Source organism: Zalophus californianus, chromosome 4 (genome assembly GCF_009762305.2).
Source record: "Zalophus californianus isolate mZalCal1 chromosome 4, mZalCal1.pri.v2, whole genome shotgun sequence".
Classification (NCBI taxonomy): domain Eukaryota; kingdom Metazoa; phylum Chordata; class Mammalia; order Carnivora; family Otariidae; genus Zalophus; species Zalophus californianus.
The window spans coordinates 71591638-71615128 of record NC_045598.1 but is presented as its reverse complement, the minus strand read 5'-3'; the positions used below and the strand labels follow the sequence as shown (position 1 = coordinate 71615128).

The 23491-nt window shown below is 35.4% G+C and overlaps 1 protein-coding gene across 1 annotated transcript in view; it reads left to right on the top strand.

Moving 5' to 3' along the window:
• The window catches only part of ZNHIT6 (zinc finger HIT-type containing 6), a 62155-nt gene that overhangs the window by 26699 nt on the left and 11965 nt on the right, over positions 1-23491 (top strand). The window contains exons 6-8 of the mRNA XM_027615254.2: positions 8639-8707; positions 9490-9570; positions 11030-11107. Coding sequence (XP_027471055.2) covers positions 8639-8707; positions 9490-9570; positions 11030-11107 — 228 coding nt within the window. The remainder of the gene's footprint in view (positions 1-8638; positions 8708-9489; positions 9571-11029; positions 11108-23491) is intronic.

Genomic DNA, 23491 nt, shown 5'->3' with positions numbered 1-23491 from the left:
CTGTGAAAATACACATGATAGCTCATCTTCTCCATTATTTCTTTTTGCTGCAGTTCCTATAATGCATATTTTCTCCATAGTTAATATGAAACACATGCTGCATTTAGTGCTGGCATTCGGTTTTTGCTAATGCATATATATCTGCTCTCCCTTCTGCATTCTAGTGTTTCTTAGTAGGGGCTCTGTTGGCATTTTGAACAGGACAGTTTTTTGTTGTGTGGGACTTTCCCATGCATTACAGGAAGGTTAACATTTCTTGTCTCTGCCCACTAAAATGCCTAAAGTGCTTCCCAGTCTTGGAACAGTCAGAAATGCCTGGCCATTTCCAAATGTCCCCACCGCCCAGGTTGGTACAGCTCCCAGTTGAGAACTGCTTTATTAAGTGCTCAAGTATTTATCAGTTATTTGAAGCAAAATGTACTTTTTCATTTCAGTCTTCACCTGCTATATCCATTTTCTTAATATACTGTCTACTAAAGCCAGTACCACATACTTAACCTGTTTCCTATTATTATTGTGTAGTGGTGAAACTAATTTTTAAAAGAGCAAAATGTAATGTATAACTGGAACTTTTCAAAGTATTTTCATAATGATGTGAGACATATAAAATTATGGTTTTCATTCTCCCCAATTCCAGTAATTTTAATCCATGCTAAGTAACTACACAGATCCTTTTTATTCACTCTTCCAAAAACACTTATTATGGTACCATTCCTAATAAAATAGATGGATTATTTTTATGAGGAATAGTTATATTCTTGAGACTTTAAAATTTGCTCTTGAAATGTATTTTAAAAGATAAAATGCCTGTGAGTGAAGGATTATGTAGATATTTTACACATTTGTTTTTTCCTTGAAGGGTTTCAGAATTTGGTACATTTTCTTTCCCCTTTAAATTTAAATAAGGTTTTATAACTGATGTGGGACAAAATGGTTTTTTCCTGAAATTCCTTCAGGTAGTATGTGCTGCTTCCAAATTTCATAAGAGTTGACAATTTACAGATTAGTCTATCTTCCCTCTCTACTGCTTCAAAATGAAAGATGAAACCTAGAAAGAAGAAACTTTAATTCCTTATATCAAGATACTTGATGTTGCTTGAAATAAAATACCCAATTCAAACTGGTTTGAGCTATAAAAGGTACATTATTGGCCATCATAACTGAATGTCCAGAGGTAGGGTGGACTTCAGAGTTAATAGATAAAATGACTCAATTACATCATCAACCCAGTTTATTGCTGATTCTCCATTGTATCTTCAGTGGTGTCAGCTGAATCCTCAAGGTCATAGGGTGCCCCTGGTAACAGTTTGAGTTGCAGTAAACATCTAGGAGTGCTTTTCTCCCAGCATTACTGAACAGGAAGCCTGAAATTCATGATTGGACCACCTAGGTCAGCTGCCCAGTCCTGAGCCTGAGCCATTGTATCAAGGAAAATCTAGGATAGTGATTTTCTTAAGCCAGCTAGTTAAGTGCATGTCCCTAGAGGTAGGGAATGGGTTCCACTCATCAAAGTATGGTTATGGATTAGGAAGGAGGATAGTGGTAAGAGATTGCCAAGGAGGCAATTGAACTATAACTCATAAATGATTTCAAAATACGAAGGCAAATATATAAAATACAACTGAGCTGCGTTTGAATTAACAGTACATAAAAATACATGGTTTGTTATTGAACTTGCAGTTCTGGTAAGTTCATAATGGTATAGCTGATTAGAGCATAGACTCTGGAGTTACTGTACTTTCTGGGTTCAAATCCTACCTCTGCAACTTTCCAGCTGAATAATGACCTTGAAAGAGGGACTTTTCTCTATCTTAGGGTTCTCATTTGTAGAATGAAATAATGGCATTCATCTCAGAGTTATAAGAATTAAATGAATTAATACATGTAAAACATGTAGCGGGTTTCCGTAGTGTAGTGGTTAGCACGTTCGCCTAACATGTAAAACATTTAGAACAATGTCTGACATATTAAAAGCACTTAATAAACTATTTTTATTACTATTGCTACTTGCTAGTGCTCTCTGATAAAAGGATCTGCTGGTAGGTTTGATAATCTTTAGACTTTACTTAAATTAGTAAATTTTAATTTACTAAATTAATTAGTAAATAATTAATTATAATTATAATTAATAATTAAATTATTAGTGGTATAGTATTCTGAAGATTAGACATGTGGAAATTCTAGCTTTAGATTACTCCCATGGTGTCACCTGTATTTAAAAATAGAAGTAAAAATTTTAGACATATTTGAACTGACATGATCTGTCATTGTGCTTCTCAAAATTAGAGAAGTTTCCCTTAATAATTACAAACAAGGGCTGAAAAGTTAATGTCTTGAATCAGTATTACTGTAGAATATACTATAGAAATATTTACTAGGGGAGTTAAGTAGTAGGATGATGAGTCTCTCTCTAAGCCCTTTATTTCATTCTTTAAAAACCTTTGTTGTTGGTGCATTAACCACAGAATAAAATCCATAGTGTTTAGCAGAACATTCAGGGCTTTTAATAATCTAAGACGAATCCAGATGTTCAGTTTCATCTCTAGCCACTAAACACTAAATTCAGTGTAAGTGGAATTTGGTTAGGAACTTGTGGCAAAATATTCTCAGTTAAAGGACCTGTGAATATTTCTGTTCTAAGCTTCATAATTCAGAACACTGAATTGAATGTAGAATTACAACAATGGCAATAACAGTAACTAACATTTTTTATATGTTCTGAGCTCTCAACATATTTTTACTCATTTGATCCTATGATATAAATACTACTGTTATCTCCATTTTACTGTGAGAAACCTGAGTCACAGATTTTGTCTCTTGCTCAAGAATACATCAAGTTTTATAAATTGTTAAGAGCAGGATTCAAGCACAGAGTCCACTTAACTTTCGCCCTGTCCTACTTCTGGTCCATACAGCATGTAGAGTGTTCTTCCTCTGTACAGCATCCATGAAGAACAAGGTGCTTTCATATGGAAACTCTGTACTCCTCCTCTCTCAGCCATATGGAAGGGAAACACCGTGCCCAGGATTGGTGGTTGGCTTAGGCCCCAAGCAGAAGCTTTCCTTGGCCTCATTCCCTTTGTTTGCATCCTTAATGCCTAGGGAGCGCTTTGGAGGCTTTGAATAAATACTGGTTAGTCAGTGAGAGAGTGGAATGAAAATTGGTGATTTTTTTTTTAAGAACAAAAATATTCAAGCTCATTTAAATTTTATATTAGAAATCTTAGTTCTTAGAATTCAACCTTCATATATAACTCTTAGCTGTGGCATATTTCTTGAGGAAGATAACTTTGAAGCTGTCAAAATGATTAGATAAGTAACCCTAGTTCTGGTTGGGTAATAATTTCTGAGATAAAAAGGAGACCTCTTAAAAGAAATTTCGAATAAGGAATATTTTTAGGTTTAAAAGAATTAAATTAATTCTTTTTAAATTTAAGTTAATTTAATTAGTAAAAAATTAATAATTAATAATTTTATTAATTTAAAATTAATAAAATAAAATTAGTCCTGTCCTTTCTAGGACTACCATCCTGTACTGTCCAATGGAAACATTTTTTACTTTGCTGATAAAAATTAGCAAATCATTATGTCAGTGATTTAATAGAGATATATAAAGTAGGATTAAGTCCTTCCGTAATGGCAAGAAATAACCATAGTTAAAAGTTTGGGGCATGTTCTTCATACTTGTAAATACATGTATGAATATATATTTTAAGCATATATGCCCTCATTCAACACGTACATTTTTCTACCTCAGTACATATAGTTCTGCCTCATCTTTTCATTCATTATGTAGATCTGCTATAATTTATTAATCAGTTCTCTGATGATATCCAATCAGGTTGTTTTTATTTTTTTCTAGAGTGACACTGGACATGAGCATATGTCATTACTTGTCCAATTATTTCCTTGGAATAAATTCCTGGGAATAAAACTCTTGAGGCAAAAATACGTGTATTTTTTTCATTATGAATATTTATTTATAGCTTTTTTGAAATTGAACTGCCAGAAGCTTATACCAATTTATGTTCCTGTCAACAATGGAAAGTGTCCATTTCACCATACTTCTCTAGTATTTCTAATTTTAACAACATCTTTATGAATCTGACAGGTAAAAATATTTCTATTTATATTTCTTTGGTTATAAATGAGCTTGAAAATATTATTGTATCAAGAGATCAGTGCCACTTTAAAAGGATCTGATGCCTTTGTTTTCTGCCCTTTTTCCTTGGAATTATGGTAGGATTCCAGATATGAAAATTAGCAGTTTTAAGTCATGGAGTCAGAAGAATAATTACAGGCGTGGGTATAGAACTTCCATCCCCTGTAAATTTGTGTCATCATACACATACTATTTTCTTGAAACTGTGGGAGAGAATGACCCTTAACAGTTTCTAATAAGCATTAGCTGTTAGGTAAGTGCCTTGTATTACCTTATTAAAACCAAGTGTAAAATAATATTTATTTTCCTCTTTTAATACATATAAGTGTTTCTCAATCTTGTTTATTATTATTTATTTTGCCTCCCAAGGAGCCCTTTTAGACATTTTCCCTTTAATTGCTCCTCCATGATATTTGATACCATAGATACACTGTGTACTTATTTGTCTTATTTGTTTATGTACAGTGGCCCTTTGGAAGCCCACACACCATGGTATTTAAGATTTTTTTTAGCCCTTTCAAGAACAAACTTTACCCCCTTTGGGGTGATGCTGCCCGCAATTAAGAATGCATGATTGAGGGGATAGGAGAAAAAGCTTTGCTATGTATGAGTAGTTTTTTAGTTTCATGGGACTCAGAGAGAGGTCACCATTCTCTTACTTTGTCAGGTGGTCCAGAAGGGGACATTAGGTTTAACAATTCCCACCGTTTTCTAAACTAGTCTGCTATCAAATTCTAGACATAGTGCCTTGAGGTACCTAAGTTACCTAGAATATTCGGGTATAGTAATTCCATTCGTGAAAACATTGGTAATTATGGCAAGGACACAGTGACATTACTATAGTTGAAGGCATTTTGTTGAATTTAGGGAATAGTAGTCTTAATGTAGTAGGAGTAATAGTAAATGTTTTAACCTCTATCCCGTTGGTTCTCATTAAGTGGTGATTCTGCCTCCCGGAGGACATCTGCAGTAATTGGGGGCATCTTTGGCTGTCACAGCTGGAAGAGTGGGTGTTGCTAGTGGCATCTCGAGGGATGCTGTTAAACATCCTGCAGGGGAAATTGTCTCCCCTGTCTTCCCACCACCACCACCCCTTTCCCCCCTACCCCGCCGCCATAACCAAGAAGTATGTGGTCCAAAATGTCAGCACTGCCTAGGTTATGAAACCCTGTTCTAGCCCAGTGATTCTACTCCTTGGAATCTGTCTTTACGAAACAGTCTAAAATACAAAAACGTGTGTGTGCATAAAGATACTCGCCAAAGTGTTACTTTTCCCTTTGCAATGTTCTTTTAGAAAATTCACTAATACAAAAAACATAAAATTACTCACAATCCCCCTCACAAATAATGTTATTGGGATTTTGGTGTATGTGTATTTTTGTAATTGGGGCATATATTGCTATATATAATTATGAAAAGTGGGGAACGAACTTAATTCTTTGAAGAACAAATTGCTGGTTACCAGAGGGGGGAGGTGGGGGCGGGGGTGTGAAATAGATGCTAGTGCCTATCGTGAGGAGCACTGATGGGACACTGTATGTTAACTACACTGGAGTTAAAATTACGTAATAAAAAAACCTAATTCTTTGAGACTTAGAAGAGATTTGATTGCCCATGGCAGGACTACATCAGTTTCAGGAACACTAAATAATTGGCAACTACTTCAGAGATAAATTAACTCAGCCATTTCAGGAATTCTTTATACAGTACCCTTCAACCTCTCTGTGTCCATTCTTTCACTTCAATCCTCTGCTCTGAATTACTGTTTGCAAATGCTTTTACACTACTACAGAGTTGAAAGGTACAGGCAGTCTTTCAATGAAGCTAACTTAATTTTGTGTACCAGTAGAGGGAAATGATAGACCCATCCCTAGGGAGTGTCTTTTATTTTTTTCTATACTGTAATTTAATATGGAAGAACAAATGATAGAAAATTGGAAGCGGTCATAATGTCAATCAGTAGAGAATGGATAAATAGATTTTGGAATTTTTCACAAAATGAAATACTGTACAACGGTTTAAATTAATGAACTAATCTGTATGTATTATAAATCTAAAGCATAATGTAAATGAAAAGCAAGGCATAGGATATTTAGGTAGAGTATGATAACTTTGAAGTAAATGTTAATATTACACAAAATACTATATTGTTTATAGGTATGTGTGTGTGTATATATACATAAAATAAAAAACCATGGATGGCAAGAATACACACCCAGCCTCAGGAAATTAGCTACCTCTGATGACGGATGGGAAGGGAATTTGATCAAGGAACAGTAGAAATAACTTTTTATTCCATAGAAGAAAAAAATATTTCAAACAAATATGGCAATATGCAAGTTGGTTTAATCCTGAATATGAGTACATTGAGTGTTCTTTATACTCTTTTTCTTTGTTTTTGAAAAATTGCAAGGTCACATTTTTTAAAAGTAAACGTACTTTTCAAATTTGTTCATGTTTGAACTGAGACCAAATATGGAAAGATTTTTATAATAGTCCTAATTTAGCAATGTATATATAATAAAACAGTAGTGAATGAGTTCTTTACAATCACAACTAGTTAACTATAGCAAATAAAATTATTTCCAAGGGCTTTTCTTCCTTTGTTTTTGGAATGCTAAGTACTTTCTGAAGGTATTTAGGGCCTACTGAATGTTAAGAAAGATAAATGGTTCTTGAAATTACTCAAGCAATGATTGGAGTAATTGAATATGATTTACAATTCCATAAGATGACGAATTCATAATCTTTTTTCTCCCCTATAACTTAACATGGAAAAAACAAATATATTTAGAAAGAAACCATATAATACATTAAGATTAAAAAATCAGTTTATATTTCTTACTAAGAAATGTGGAATTGGGTGCCTAGGTGGCTCAGTTGGTTGAGTATCTGACTTGGTTTCGGCTCAGGTCATGATCTCAGGGTTGTGAGATGGAGTATGTGCTGACTGGAGTATGGGCTCCATACTCCAGTCAGCACAGAATCTGCTTGAGATTCTTTCTCCCTCCCTCCCCCCTGCCATGCTTGCACTCGTGCTCGCTCGCTCGCTCTCTCAAGTGAATAAATAAATAAATAAATAAAATCTTTAGAAAAAAAAGAAATGTGGAATCTCTGAGCCTCTTGATAGTGATATGATGTGATACCTGTTTGGCAGATTACGAACATTGCAGAGTGTTTTGTTTTGGAAGAATTGTTTATTTAAAACCAGGAACTGTTACATTTGCATTTAGATTTTTTTTAGAGTTTTTTCCTCTGAGATTTTAGACATCTGGTCTTTAAATTAGTAAAGGGTGCTTTATGCCTTTGTTCTATCAAAAAAACAAATACTAAATTTAACATGATTGTTTCTTATATGGTAAATGGCACTTTCAACATAAGCATAATCAAGCATATTTTTTTCTAGCTAAAGCCAAAAACTGTCTTGTTATTAAAGAAAACTTCCATAAGCAGATCTGTGATAGACTTGCCATAACAGAAGGATTTTTACTTGCTTTTATGGTTATTATCTTCTGACAAAAAGTTGACTAAATCATATAAATGTTTAGTGAGAGATACTTAGATTGTATTAAAAGAAAATTATTTGAGATTTTGGAGCCATGCTGCTAAGGGATAGATTTCTAGTGATGCTGGTCATTTGCTTGGACATGCTGTTGTCCATTAACTTGCCAGTGGGTTGTTAGAAATTTCTTCTAAGTAAGGAAAACATGTAAAACCATCATATAGTGAAAACATTTAAATTTCTCTGTTGGATTCAGTATTTTGCATTGGAAATACTAAATTTCTCTGTTGGATTCAGTAATTCAGCATTAAATTTTTTTTAAAGAAAGAATGGCATATAGTGTCACCAAATTTAGGTATGTTAAATAGAACATGTGGTCATTATGCTAAAATTAGACATTTAGTGAATTATTACTGTTGATCCTGTATCAAAAAGTTTAGACCTGAAAGCAAAAGGACTCTAGCTCAGAGTGCGTTCTGCTTAGCAACCAACTTGTTGTCCACTGTTTTGCTACTGAATGCACGTACTCATGGCTCAGAAGTGTGTCTGCAGCCAGCTGGTCGCAACCAGACAACACTTCATTCACCTAATTTCCAGACTAGTTAGGCAAAGACATCAGCTCATTGTTTTTAGAGATGAGCAGATTTGTTTGTAAACTTCAAGTAGTAACACACTGATCTCGAAAGCCCCTGAATTGTGAGAAATTGCCTTCTAATTCAGGAATGTAAAGTCCTTGTAATTCATAACTGCTGCACTTAATTTTGTTTTCCTCTTAAAAATCCTTACAGGTATGTTGTTTAAAAAACACAGCCTCTGAAATCTTAGAAAAGAGAAAATAGAAAAGATACATTAAATCATTAAATTCAAGGAATACTTTTTGAATTAGTATCTGAAAACAAAAATTCAAGAGGTTTGATCTATGCTCAAACTTTTATTGTCTACCTTAATCCTTATAAGATTATCTTCTAATTTAGAAAACAACAGTTTTGTTGGCATGTGAAGCTCCAGTTTCCTCAGAGTCAAGCTGTGTACATAGAAAAAAGGTATAGTATTACCACTATTAAGGACTTCTTTGTTCTTATTGTATTTTTGTATTTACAATAAACTGTTAACTTAAATGTGATATCGTTAAATGTATGTCAGGAGTAGAATGGATAACTAAGTTGTTATCTTTGAAGTTGTATACCAGACTAAAGTCACAGAAAGGACTTAAATTTTATGGGTAGGGATATATAGCACAATAGTATATATGAATATGCATAATTGATTGAGGAAAGTTACTCATTCAAAGCAGTGTCTTAATTTTGTTTTTACAGATTTATAGTTCTAAACATGTGCGTATTTACCGGAAAGTTGAAAAACCTGAAATCCTTTATTTCCGGGGAAAGTAGTATCAGTTTTTAACCTGGTCTTATGATTTAGAATGAATAAACTTGAACATGCACTGAAATTAGCATCATCTGCAACCTTTTTCGGATTTTATATTTCTGCAACTTTCAAATATATTTCACTCTGAGTTCTTCTCATCTGTGAGCACAGGTGTGTGTTAAAAGAGGCTTCATATTTTTATAATTGATTTATAGGGAGCTTCTCAAAATATTGCTTTTTAGGACTTTTTAAGTGTGTCCAAGAAGTCTTTTTGAGCTTTTTTCCTAAGTAATTTTTGTTTAAAAGGATGTTATATTTTGCCAAGAGTAAAATAAAAGGTCTGTGTTCAGTCATTTAAACAAAAAAGCCACAAGATTTAGTAATTTCAAGTTAACACCATTAGTAGAAACTTATAATGTAAGTTTTGTCTTTTGTTGTTGTTGTTGTTGTTGGGAAGAGTACCAGATGATAAAACTATTAATGAAATCCTAAGACCTTACATTGATCCTGAAAAGTCCGATCCTGTAATTCGTCAAAGGTATGGTTCAAAAATCTTGTAATTTTCTGACATTATTAAAAATGTTGAGGTACTGGTTATGTGTTTATTTATTATGTAAAGCTATGACTTTGTTAGAATGTGGTATGTCAGTGCAGTTTACTTTCTGTGCCATTTCCTTGGTGTTTCCCCAAAGCTTTGTCAGTCATGGGTGATGCTTTTAGATAGCGATAAAAACAGTGTGTAATACTTAGTATTTACTGTTTTCCAGATCCTCATTGAAAGAGATAATAAATATGTGTTAATTAATTTAATCTTCACAGTAACCCTTTAAGGTAGATTATTGCTATTATACCCATTTTGCAGATGGAGAAATTAAGCCTTAAAGTGGCTAAATGATTCATATAGCAAATAAGCAGGGAAGCTGGGATTTAAACCCAGGCAGTCTGGAATCCGAGTCTGCACTGTTAGCTCTCAAATAAAACTTCTTTAAAGTTGAATCAAAAACATTGAAAATTAAGAGTTTCCAAGTAACTGTTAAAGACAGGGAATTCTGTTTCAGCCAAGTCTTCATAAAACTAATTAAGATACACTCTGCCTCCTGTCCAGAAATATAGCATTAACAAAAATGGTTAACCTAGAGTAGTAGAAAGATTCAGTTATGAATATCTGGGCTAGAATAGCTCACTCTGTCCCTTTTTAGCTGTGTGATCAAGGAGTAAGTTACTTAACTTCTGGACCTTAATTTTTTCATCAGTAAAATGAGAATGATAATATCCACTAGCTAAGGTTATTTGAAGCTTCAAAAAAAAAAAAAGCATATATAAAGTTTCTAGTACAGGGCCTAGCACACAGTAGGCAGTTTCCCAAAAAGGGAAACTAATAGAGTGTGAATTAGTTTTCCTGAGCAGGAACCCCTTTGACTTTGTTTTCTCCAGATGGTACCTGCTTGGGATATGAATGCTTGGTTTGGTTCCAGAGTAACCTGGTGTTTAAATTTTAGACTGGGTGGATTCTAAAATGTCTGATCCAATTCTAGTTAAATTTCATCTTCTACTTCTAATAAAAAGGTTGCCCAGACTGAACCAGATCCATGCCCCATATCAAGTAGTGTCTTTGGCACACGTATAGTGGTTCCTTCTTATTATTCCTTCTTATTACTGATAATCCAGTTGTTATCATTGGTCATGTGTTTGGCAGTAAGACAAAGTACCTGTCACTAAATTGTATACATTTATTTAAAATAAATAAAATATCAAGTTTAACTTAATTTAACTGAAATAGATATTTTTTAATTCAAGATATTTTACAGAGAGAAGAAAGGTAATTTTTTAAAATTCAAATCCTTGGTTAGAAAATATCTTTAACCTCTTTTCTATGCTTGGATAGTTGAATTTTAAGTATTATTAGCTACTCATAAATGTTTGGTCTTCCATAGATACTATCTTGAAATATATTAAAAATCAGTTTTGCTTCCTTCAATATGACATTTTTATTTCAGGTTGAAAGCCTACATTCGCTCTCAAACTGGGGTCCAAATTTTAATGAAGGTTGAATATATGCAGCAAAATTTAGTAAGGTAAAATTGCTTCCCTCCCCATTTCTTTATATAATTTCTAATTCTGTAATATAATTAAGTAGCTTGATTAGCTTAAGTAGCTGATTATTATACTACTATGATTTTCAAATTAAAATTTTAAAATAATCACACTTATAGAATAAGTTCAATTGAAAAATTACTCTGGTTAAGATATTTTAAAATGGCATTATGTACAAGTAAAAGATTCCTAATTCCCATTTTAACTTACTTCAAGAAATACTCTCTACAACAGAGTTTGAGTGTTCATGTTTTTGCCTTTGGAAATGCAAAAATTCATGTGATAACTGAGGATTGCATGTATTGCTTTCTCTGCAGAGAAATGTAAAGAGAGCTGGGTTCTCACAAACCATATTATTTGAGAAAGTTCTTAACTTTACTAGGCTCTGTTCCTTCATTAATGGAGTGGTAAAATAGACTACACCAAACAATCTCTGGGAGTCTCTACAAAGTCTCCTTATGTGCCAGTTATGTTGTTGTTGTACTGAATTACAAAACACTGATCTTTTATGACCTTTGATGCTCTTCCATTGTTCAATTAACAAAACTACTAGAATCAATTCAGACTGTATCTGGTCGGTCTCACCTATGATTTGACTTGTTAGCATAGCGTAGAGGTTTTAGAGTCCAAGCTGTGAAACCCAGCAGAGCTGGGTTGAAATCCCAGGGGTACCTGGGTGGCTCAGTTGGTTAGCGTCTGCCTTCGGCTCAGGTCATGATCCCAGGGTCCTGGGATGGAGCCCTGAGTCGGAGCCCCCTGCTCAGCGGGGAGCCTGCTTCTCCTTCTCCCTCTGCCGCTCCCCCTGCTTGTGTGCGCGCCCCCTCCCTCCCTCTGTCTCTCTCTCTCTCTCTCTCTCTCTCTCAAATCAATAAATAAAATCTTAAAAAAAAAGGTTGTCGTGAAAGATTAAGATAGTTCATTCAGCACACGGTAAGTGCATGCTTTTTTTATAACTACTCCAGATAAATGGATTCTTACAAAATGTCTACACATAAGATTGTAACACTTGTAGCTAAGAACAGATTTAAACACCAAATCTTGACCACCTTTTACCAACATATCTCAAATACTCTCAACTTCATATCACTGATCATGGTTCAGTGATAAAAAAAATTCAAGTTTTCTATCACATAGTTTTTTCCCTAGACTTCTTAATTCAGTATATTTACATGCAGTTCATGCTTTAACTCTCCTTCCCCTGAAAGATTCGGAATCTCAAATGAGAGAGGGATAGAAGGTTTTGTGGGTTTTGCAAAGATAGTTTATCCAGTTGTAACATCCATGCTAACCAAAATCAGTATTTCTCAAATTGGTAATCAAACATTTATGTAATTAGTGAGAAATACTGATGTAAAAGGTGCATTCTTTCAGTTTTGCCTAGCAAAATCTTAAATTTCATGCAATTCGTGATTAAACAAAACAATTTGCAACATTCCCTTGGAATTTACCTCCTGTCAGTCATTAAATAATTTCTCCTCCTTTTATTATCTGTTATCTCATTCAAATTCAGTTCCTTTCTTAACATTTACTATATCTTATTTAGTTAATTCTTGTAAATGTTACTCACATTTATGTGGTGCACTCTTGATGGGTATACTGTGCCTTTAGTCTCATAAGCCTGTTAAAAGAACACCTGTGAGGGTTTTTATGAAAAATGAAATTGCTTTCTGGATAGTTGTCTCATCTCATCTTCTCTAGGCCATGGAACTAATATATACTCTCCCAAGTCTTCTCATGACAACCTGCTGATGTGTCCAACATTCTAACACTTCTGTACCACTCTGAGCATTTACCAGCTCCTGGTGCTAGACTGCCAGTGTGGGGATAACATGTAAATGGCTCCAGAAGGATTGGAAGGGAGACAGTAAAAGTGCTACCCACCCAACTGATTGCGTCATCATTTTCCTTTGTTGTACTTATCAGACTTTGAATAATTACAGATAGCAGCCATTGGCTACTATTTTAATGGCCATGAATGCAATTATTTGTTTTCTTAATAAGTATGTGTTTGAAATACCATATTGCTTTTCTAGACTTGATAAAAATATTTTGGTGAGATTGGCCATCATCTTGACCACAGTCACCCTGTTTACCTCATCTGTTTGGCAAATAATGAAATTTTTTTACCAAAGCTAAGGAAAACAACCCATTATAATTTTGGTACAACTGCTAAGAACAAAAGGTTGGGGTTTTCTTTTTCCTTTTTTGTTTTGTGTTAGTTATGATTTTTGTTTTGTTTCTTTGTTGTTTCCATTTTTATTTCCTCCATTACCAGAAAGAGAAGGTTTACTCTATTTTTATTTTAAGTCAAGGCAAACTGGGGAGTGGCCAGTAAAGAAATGTGCCAGCTCACTGAGCCAGTCAAACTTGACTCTTTGGCATTAGTATCCTCTTCTTCTAAAATTCAAGGAAACCCAAATTGTACATGTTAAAAAGGTGGATACTGAGTATTTTAAAGTTTATAATACAGGACAGGCTGTTTGGGCACAGATAGCATTCATTTTTAATTTGGAAATGTGTGCTATAAATGCTCGAAGAACAAAGAGGATAGAGATTTCGAGGTGGAGATCTCAGCATGTCCTAGCAGACCAGGGTTTTCCAGGAGAGTGGCTGGCAGAAATGCCTATAGCATGACATGATCCAGAGGGGAGCAGTTGGGAAAATCATTTCACGCAATTGCATTAGAAAGACATCAGGATAGAGAGAGACCAGAGCACAGGAAGATACCAGTCAGATTGGAAAAGTTTATTTTAACAGAGAGGGTAAACCAGGACCTAAAATAAGGTCAGAGAAGTACACTGAATGACCTAATTCTAGGCACTCAGTTTTTCTGTGTTTCATTTTCCTTTAAGGTCCTTTATCTTCTCTTATTTTATACCTTCTTTAGGAACCGATAGAGGATCAAAGTTGGGTCTTGAGTTAACCTTAATCCCCAAGGGGAAAAGAATGATAGATTAATAAAGTAAAAGGTGAGTGTTGTTCAAGGAATACCTAGAATAGGCTGTTTTGATACTAAACGTGAGCCAAAGTATTTTGGCTTTTCTCTTATTTATATAAAAAACTTGCCATCCAAATTTCCCCATTTGAGTTGTTTATTTGAACTCAGTGATCTATGAAAACATTAGGAAGAAAGGGTAGGTTACAACCTAGGTCCTCGGAAACTCTATAGTGAAGGAGTTTTTATTCTAAAGTGGGATAAGGTACATCAGATATTTGTGATTGTTAAGTCAGCTTCATGATACAGTGATCCTAATTTCTATAAAACTTCCCAGTTTTCAAGTATTTTCTAATCATGACTAATGAAATTAGATACATGAGAATACTTTCAGAAATAGATTTTCATTTGATTTTTTATATCACAGTGTTTTTCAGATAATGCATTCATAGATAGGATAAGATGAGCACTTAACGTCTGATTGTATAATTACACTTTTAATTATCATTAAACATTCAGAGAACGTCTAAGTAAGATTTTATAGGTTTTAAAGTGTTAGGCTTCTAATATAAGATAAGCATGCTAAAATAGGAGGATTTTATTATTTCCTAAAAGTACTTACAAGGCAGAAACATGTAGTTTCCTTGTAGCTGTTGATTTTAAATGTATCCTACAATTTACAGCATTCTGATGACTCCAGAGTAAAGTCTGTTTACCAAATACTTGATGTTGCCAGTTTCTACTGGTTGTGTTTTCCATTCTTGGAGGGTTTATGATAGTTGTCTCATGATATACCTGATCAGCTAGAGCAATCTTAAATGTTTCCCAGTTTTTAGCTTTGCCATACATGACTTTTATTTTTAGATCGATTATAGAATGCATGTCTAACCCTAAGGAATTTGCTGCTGATCTGTTCGGGAGTTTTCTTTCCAGAATACACAGAGTTTGAATTTGTGTTTTCTTATAAGAGCTAATATGGCTTCTTAAGTAAATTCATGTATTCATTCACTTTCAGACAGTGATACCCACTGTGGTCCAGGTGGGTATTCCAGACGTTAGGGTGATGGCAGTAAGGAGAACCATTCCTGCCCCTTTGGAGCTTACATTCTCAGTGGAGGAGAATTCATGAAAGGTGCTTGTGTTAGCAGGCCACCCTTTATCTCTTGCCACATCATTTCTTAACCAGCTCTCTATTCTCAGAAAGTAAATGAGTGGTTTTGAAACAGAAAAACCTATGTCGGTAATGCCAGGTACTATAAGAGGCAGTCATTGTATTGCTGCTCACTTAAGTTGTTACTGACTGAAGAATTCAGAATACTCCCAAGTTTGGTACTGTTCATTCAATTGTAATTTTCCAAATCTGTTTTCTGTATTGTATTTACTAATGAAACCATTTATTTCCCATAAGGAAGATGAGATACATTTTTCATTCTTTATGTTTACTTTGCTGCTTTGATGTTTATGTAAGGTCCTTTTTATTTTTGGGTTTTTTTCCTTTTTTAAGATTTATTTATTAGAGCGAGACATCGGGAGGGAGGGGCAGAGGGAAAGAGAATTCCAAGCAGACTTCACTCTGAGCACGGAGCCCAATGTGGGGCTCAGTCCCACAGCTCCTCAAGATCCAAGACCTGAGCCAAACCAAGAGTCAGGTGCTTAACCGACTGCATCACCCACACGCCCCTATAAGGTCCTACTTTTGATAAAGATGTGGTTTAAGCTATTATGGGATAATTCTTGCCAAATTTACTCAAAAACCATTAATTAAGCACATTTTATCTTTGAAGGATAGAAATAAAAACTGGGGTTTATACAAGAATGAATGGGGACAACGAACAGGAAGCAAAGGTGACTGACTAAGGTTCCTGGCATGGATCTGTTTTTGGAGAGATGCAGGTAGGACCTGGAGAGTCTTAGGGCACATTGAGTTTTCAGTAGAAGTGGCATCATTTTCTGGAACATTATTTTTAAAAACAATGGCCTTTTGGGCGCCTGGGTAGCTCAGTCGTTAAGCATCTGCCTTCGGCTCAGGTCGTGATCCCAGGGTCCTGGGATCAAGTCCTACATCGGGCTCTCTGCTCAGCAGGGAGCCCGCTTATCCCTCTCCCACTGCCTGCCACTCCCCCTGCTTGTGCGCACGCGCTCTCTCTCTCTCTGTCAAATAAATAAAATCTTTAAAAATAAATAAAAACAATGGCCTTTTTATACTACTCATTTGATATTAGGATTCCTTCAGAGTGAAATTATATCATATTCCAGTAAGTAATATTATCCTTTCAGAATACATAATTTGTGGACTAGACCTGATTTTACTTTGAGAGGTTCCAGACTAGACTTTGTAGACCAAAAGTCTCACCGTTGTAAATACTAAGCTTATTATATTAGATCACTGCTTCGCAAACCTAACCCAAATTATGAGATGTTCCACTTAATAACCTTTTTGTTTTTATGCAAGAACCTACATCAAAGTAGATTTTCTATGAAGTCAAAATAATGTTACAAATTTGGTTCAAACCTTGGAAGGTTACTAAGCCTGTTTTCCCACCTGAAAGTGGGGATCAAAACAGAAGCAATAGTGCATTGTTGTGAAGATTACTTTGTGATGTTAGCTGCTTAGCACAGTGCCTGGCACATAGCAAATCACTCTTGGTAAGTGCATACTCTTCATGTATTAAGAGTTGCCATAGGGGTGCCAGGGTGGCTCAATTTTGTTAAGCATCTGCCTTTGGCTCACTCAGGTTATGATCTAAGGGTCCTGGGATCAAGCCCAACACTGGGCTCTCTGCTCATCGGGGAGCCTGCTTGTGCTTGCTCTCCCTCTCTTTCTCAAATAAATAAAATCTTTTTAAAAAAATTATAAAAAATGAGAGTTGCGATATTGTCAACATCTTGCAGAACTGACTCAATATAAGGGTTTTATTATTGTTTTAATCCTAAAGATTACTTCCTTAGAAAAAGGAGGAAATCTGTTTAAAACAAAAAAATTCCATGTAGCCAGCAGTGGACTGTATTATGCATTACATTTTTTTTAAATAACAACTTGTTTCAACCATTTTGTATTTCTTATGCATGTGGGAACTAAGTTCAATATTAGCTATACTCTCAACATGCTCACCATTAACCACATGGGGGCAGATACCCAATCATGTTAGTTTCTGTTTCTTTTAGCATAAATTGGATATTAAGAGAATCTGAGGTTTGAGGAGCTTGTGTACTTAAGGTGTTATCAAGTACTATTTCTGTACAATGACTCCCAGATGTAGATATTTTCAGCCTTTCTCCCAAACTCCAAATCCTGGTTTGTAGCTATCTTAACACATCTCATTAAATCTTAAACTCAAACCATTTAGATCTCATCACACCACATCTGTTTCTTCCTGGTGTGTGTGTGTGTGTGTGTGTGTGTGTGTGTGTGTGTGTGTGTGTGTGTGTGTGTGTGTGTGTGTGTGTGTGTGTGTGTGTGTGTGTGAAATATAGATTAATGGGTTATGTTCCTGGCATCACCACATCTGTTTCTTCCTGGTGTGTGTGTGTGTGTGTGTGTGTGTGTGTGTGTGTGTGTGTGTGTGTGTGTGTGTGTGTGTGTGTGTGTGTGTGTGTGTGTGTGTGTGTGTGAAATATAGATTAATGGGTTATGTTCCTGGCATCACCACATCTGTTTCTTCCTGTGTGTGTGTGTGTGTGTGTGTGTGTGTGTGTGTTTTGTTTTAAATACAGATTAATGGGTTACGTTCCTGGCATCTAGTAAGCAGTCAGCAAATGTTGATACTTACTCCTTGTTATTGGCACTGTCATTCTTATAGTGAGACATAAGACCTTAGAGCCATCTTTCATTTCTCCCTTACCACCCTGGCTTACATGGTTGCCTCCGTAATGAGTCTCTCCTCTCCGTTTTTCTGAGTGACTATTGTTTATCAGTATTTGCAGTGGAGCCTATCCCTTCCCACCAACTGGATGTGATTTCCTTATCCCTTGAGCCTTAAAAAATGTGTTGTACTTCTCATAGTTTCCTGCAATCATGTCTTATTTTTCTCCCAACAAGATTTATCCTATTCGATGATAAACTCCCTTTTGAAAACAGTGACTACATTAGGCATCTTCATCTTTATATTTCCTGCAGTACTAAGTCAATGACTTTTTAATTTTTTTAGTAAGTAGTGTACTAATTCACTTAAATGTATGTATGCTTGCTATTTGCTAGGTGTTGATACCACTTTAATACCCAAAAGCAGGACTGGGACAACTTTTTCTAAAATGGCCAGAGAGTAAATGTTTTTGGCATGGTGGGCCATGCAGTCACAATTGTCAACTCTGCTATTATAGCACATAAGCATCTATAGATAATACATAAATGAATGGGTATGACTTATGTTCCAGTAAGACTTTATTTACAAAACTGACAGTGGGTTGGATTTGGCCTGCTGACCGTACTTTACCAATCTCTGCTCTGAAGGACTTTTTTTTGTTGTTGTTGTTAAGTAGGCTCTACACCCAGCATGGAGCCCAACATGGGGCTTGAACTCATAACCCTGAGATAAGACCTGAGCAGAGATCAAGAGTTGGACGCTTAACCAGCTGAGCCACTCAGGCAACCCTAAAGCATTTTTTATTGGTTATTTGTCACTATATCATTTAGTCAGTTGAGGGCTTCAATTCTCAATATGGAAAATGAGAGAGAAAAATAGAAAAAGATTGTAACAACTGCCCAGTATAATTAAAAGTCACTTCAGAAAAAGCAGTTCCTGCTCAAAAGACAGGCTTTTTGATAAATGAACTTGACCTAAAGTATCATGGAGTCCCTTTCCTATGCCAGCTCAGTGTTAAGCACTAGGGTTACACAGGCTTCTAAAAGACTAGCCTTCAAGGAGCTCACAGTCTAGGGGAGAAGGTAGATATAGGGTAAATGCTACAATAGATATGTATTTTATATATATAAGGCATAACAAGTGCCCAGTGGAAGGTGTGAGCATTTTGCATAGACATGTGAGACTTGTCATTTTTTGATGGAAGCTCACACCGGTTGCCTTCATTCTACTTCCAAAGATTGGCATATAAAGTTAAGAGTTTAGACTTTAAACCCAAGTCAAGTTAAAATATTATTTAGGCTTTGACTTAATGAGCATCGCAGAAGATTATTACTCTTGGGGATACTACCCTACTGTACTTGCACAGATTTTATTGGCTGTTTCCTACTGTGCTGGTTGTAGTTAATAATTTTTGGAGCACTTTTTTTTTCTTTTTCTTTTTTTTTGAAAAAGAAAAACGAGCAAAAATATGAGCTCTCTCTCTTAGGTTTTATTTCCATGCTGAGAGGTTTTTTTAAATAAAAACTAAAGTTACTTTACTTTCTTTTGATCTGTAACATGAAATATTTAAAAAATCATTTACAGTGAAATTAAAGAGGTAAGATACTTTTTCCTATGTTGTTTTAGAGAAACTGATTTTGCCTATGTAAAGGCCTCTAGTGAGACCCATCTGACCTCCTTTTGGCTTTCACTAACACAAATCCCTCCCCCCCTTAACTCCCCCTCCCCGCCCAGCAAGCAAAGACCTTTTCTACCTTAGAGCAGAGCTGACCTCCAGTTCATGTAACTTGCTCAGATTCTGATTTCCCTGACTCTCAGCTCTGCCTGCAAGATACCACCTCTCAGCCTTAGTTGATTCTAAGAGCCTGGTCTCTTGCCTGCCTTTCCTCATAGCCCTGCCACACCCCTCCTTGCTTTTCACCTAACCCATATCCCTACTGGCCAATTATTCCTCCTTACCTTAAACATCTCCCCAACTGAACATTTAACCTGTATTTCTTCTTTTCTCACAAAGTGCTTCTCATATTTCAGTGTCCATCATAATCATTTAGGACAGTTGTTGGAAATATAGATTTCCAGCCTACCCTCAGGGGTTCTGGTTTATCAGTTTCATATAGGACCAAGAAACCTGCATTTTTTACAGTCTCTGCTTCCTAAGTTATCCCTATGATCATACTTTGAGAAATATTGGCCAGGGTGGTAAACTCCTTGAGGACATTTTTGGTTCCCATACAGTGTTTGACATGTTTTCTGTATAATAAGTATTTGGCAGATGTTTATTCAGTTGAATTGTTGAAGATGTATAGAGAAATATATAATTTGATATTAAGATGGATTTTTTGAAATCAGATTTTTACATCTTTAAAGATATTAGTCTGTACCCTTTGCCTAATTGAACTGGAACTGGAAGATTAAATTATCTTATTTCAGGCTTATAGAAAATAATTAAAAAATATACTTTGAAGATATTCTAAGTAAGAAATTTATAGTATGCAGTTAAAAGTTAGGATTTTTAAAAATGTCCTGCCATTAGAAAACAAGGTGTTAGAAGTTATTATTTTGAGAATATTGGTACAGAATTAAATATATTATCAGACAACATTAAAGGAATTCCAGAATGTCTAAGAACAGCATTAATTACTTTCAGATGTCTTGTCTTATGAAAATTGCAGGCTCCATTGTTGCCTTTTTATTAGATCCCTTGAAAGTAACTGCTGAAGGGTTAGTAAAGACAGCAATATGTCTCTAGATGGCATTACTTAAATTTCCTTGTTTTCCTTTTGGAATTTGATTCTATTAATGAGTACTTACAATAGTAAGCAAACTTGCCTGTAATAGAAGATGCCATCACCCATGGTTGCCCATCATGAGATGCATTTCCAGTAAAAATTTTACTTCAAATGTAGTATGTTTGTGTTTTGATCAATTTTGTAGTAATAAAGTATTTTTAACATTTAAAGTATTAAGGTCATAGGTAGTAAAGTTAATTTTTTTAGCTTACATACACATTTTTGTTACAGAAAAGTATAAATGGGTAATCAATAAAAGATTTTCAAACATAAATGCATTACTCAGGGTAAAATTCTTCGGAGAATTGGAGTGGAAATACAAGTTCAAGAGGAAGAGGAAACCATATAAGATTTCTAACTGTTACGGAAGAGCTTGGAATAAAAGGAAAAAAGAGAAGAGCATTTTAAATGGATGATAATCGGTATCAAATTGCTGTGGTATTTAGATTTGAGTGAATTTACTTAAGAGTGAGGTAACATTTTCATTTTCAATCAGTATTTACACTACACAATAAATTATGTTCTTTGCATCTATTTAAACTTGTGAGTAAAGATTTTAAATGAAAGTTTAGATAATCTATTTAAAAATATACAAAAGTGGGGCACCTGGGTGGCTCAGTCCATTAAGCGTCCAACCTTGGTTTTAGCTCAGGTCGTGATCTCAGGATTGTGAGACTGAGCCCCACATTGGGCTCCTCCTCCATGCTCAGTGCGGTGTCTGCTTGAGATTCTTTCCCCTCCCTCCCCCCTCCTCCTCTACTCCTCTCCTCACTGGCGTGTCCACTCACTCTTCTCTCACTCTCTCAAATAAATAAAATCTTTAAGAAATATATATACACAAAAGTATCATTGTTTTCCAAAACTATTTTAAGTTATATATAACCAAAAAAGTGTGAAGATCCTGAATAAGTTTTCCCAAACACAAAAAAGTTTGCTGCAAGGGTGAGTTTAAAACAAGGTTAAATCTAGAGGCAAATAGGTATCTTTACGAAACATAATAACTATTAATAACAACCTCTTATTGAGTGCCTCTACTGTTTTATAGGTGCTTTGGTAAGCATTTGTATACATTATGATTATGGTACATTATACATGCATTATAAGTTTTACACATTATAATTGCATAGAGAGCCCAGCCTGCAGCTTTGTAACCACCAAATGGTGGTACCTAGATCCAAACCTAGGCCTGCCTGTCTCCCAATGCATTAGTATGTTTTCTTCAATAGAGCACATGCCGTAAATGGACATAATGCGTGTTCTTAGATTATGTAAAACCCAACCCCAGTTCTTTGTTACAGCTTTTTGGGATTGTGCTTATTTTTCAGAGTGAGAGCCATGATCAGATGAGTATGTGCTCAAAATGGTATTAACCTTTGACCACATTTCAGATCTAGACCTTAGAACAAAGAAAGCAAGAGATCATTTGAAGACTGTAAAATGTTAAAATCAACCTGAAGAACGTCCATACATATAAAGGAAATATGTAGAGTGAGGTACTAAATATTTTATCAGAGAAGACATATCCAGTGGGTTTTATGCAGGGAATTCTGCTTAAAGCAGTTTTATGATAAGAACTGTAAATTTAGCTGTAGGGAAGCTGAAGCTCAGCCAGTTGGCAAAGCTGGGTTAGTATTTACAGGACGGATGCAAGCACAACTATTAAAGTTTTAGTAGTTGTGAACTTGAGAATTTTAATTTGAGAGGCTGTACTGAAGATCCAAAGTGATATGATGGTCAGATTCTTACTAGATTCTAAGTCTACAGTTCCTATATTGATGATCTCATTTCAAATATATACTAAATTCATTACTAGTTACAGAAATTATGAGAAATATAAAGTGAGAGTTTTCTCTGAAAGCTTGAGAAATAGATTTTATTTTTTTAAAGATTTTATTTGTTTATTTGTCAGAGAGAGAGAACGGGGGAGCGTCAGGCAGAGGGAGAAGCAGGCTCCCCGCTGAGCAAGGAGCCCGATGCGGGACTCGATCCCAGGATCCTGGGATCATGACCTGAGCTGAAGGCAGACACTTAACCAACTGAGCCACCCAGGTGTCCTGGGAAATAGATTTTAATTCTCAATGTTAATGTACTAAATTTATACATTCTAGTTATACGGTAATTTGTAACCAACTTTATATACTCTTCAGTGGTAATAATCACACGATTAGTTGACATTTCTAAGTGATTTCAGGTATTTCATTTTAGCCAAAGAGCTTCAACCTCCTCCGGCCTTTCTCTTTAATTTTTTTAGAAGTACCCAAACTATGAATTCTTTTTTTTTTTAAGATTTTATTTATTTATTTGAGAGAGAGAAGCACAAGAGGGAAGAGGGTCAGAGGGAGAAGCAGACTCCCTGCTGAGCAGGGAGCCCGATGTGGGACTCGATCCCGGGACTCCAGGATCATGACCTGAGCCAAAGGCAGTCGCTTAACCAACTGAGCCACCCAGGCACCCCCCCAAACTATGAATTCTATGTATATTCCCATGTCTCCTTTCCATTTAGTCCTGTGGACACTAGCTTACTCCTGACTCTGTCTACCTTGTACATATACTTTCTTCCTGAAAAGCCTTCATCCTTGACTGAATACCTAATAGCTCACCACTATTTTCTCAGAGCCTTGAACAGTGTCTGGTACAAGGTAGACCCTCAGTAAATATGTATTGAGTGAGGAATAAGTGAACAAGCAAACAGTAGAGTGAAGGAATTCAAGATCTGCTTTCAGTAGCCCCAACCCTGCATCTCCTTGAATGACCCTGGGTAGGGTACTTAATTTCTCAGGGCTTCATTGCCCTCAGCTGGAAGACAAAAAAAAAAAAAAGAAAGACTAAATACTTGCC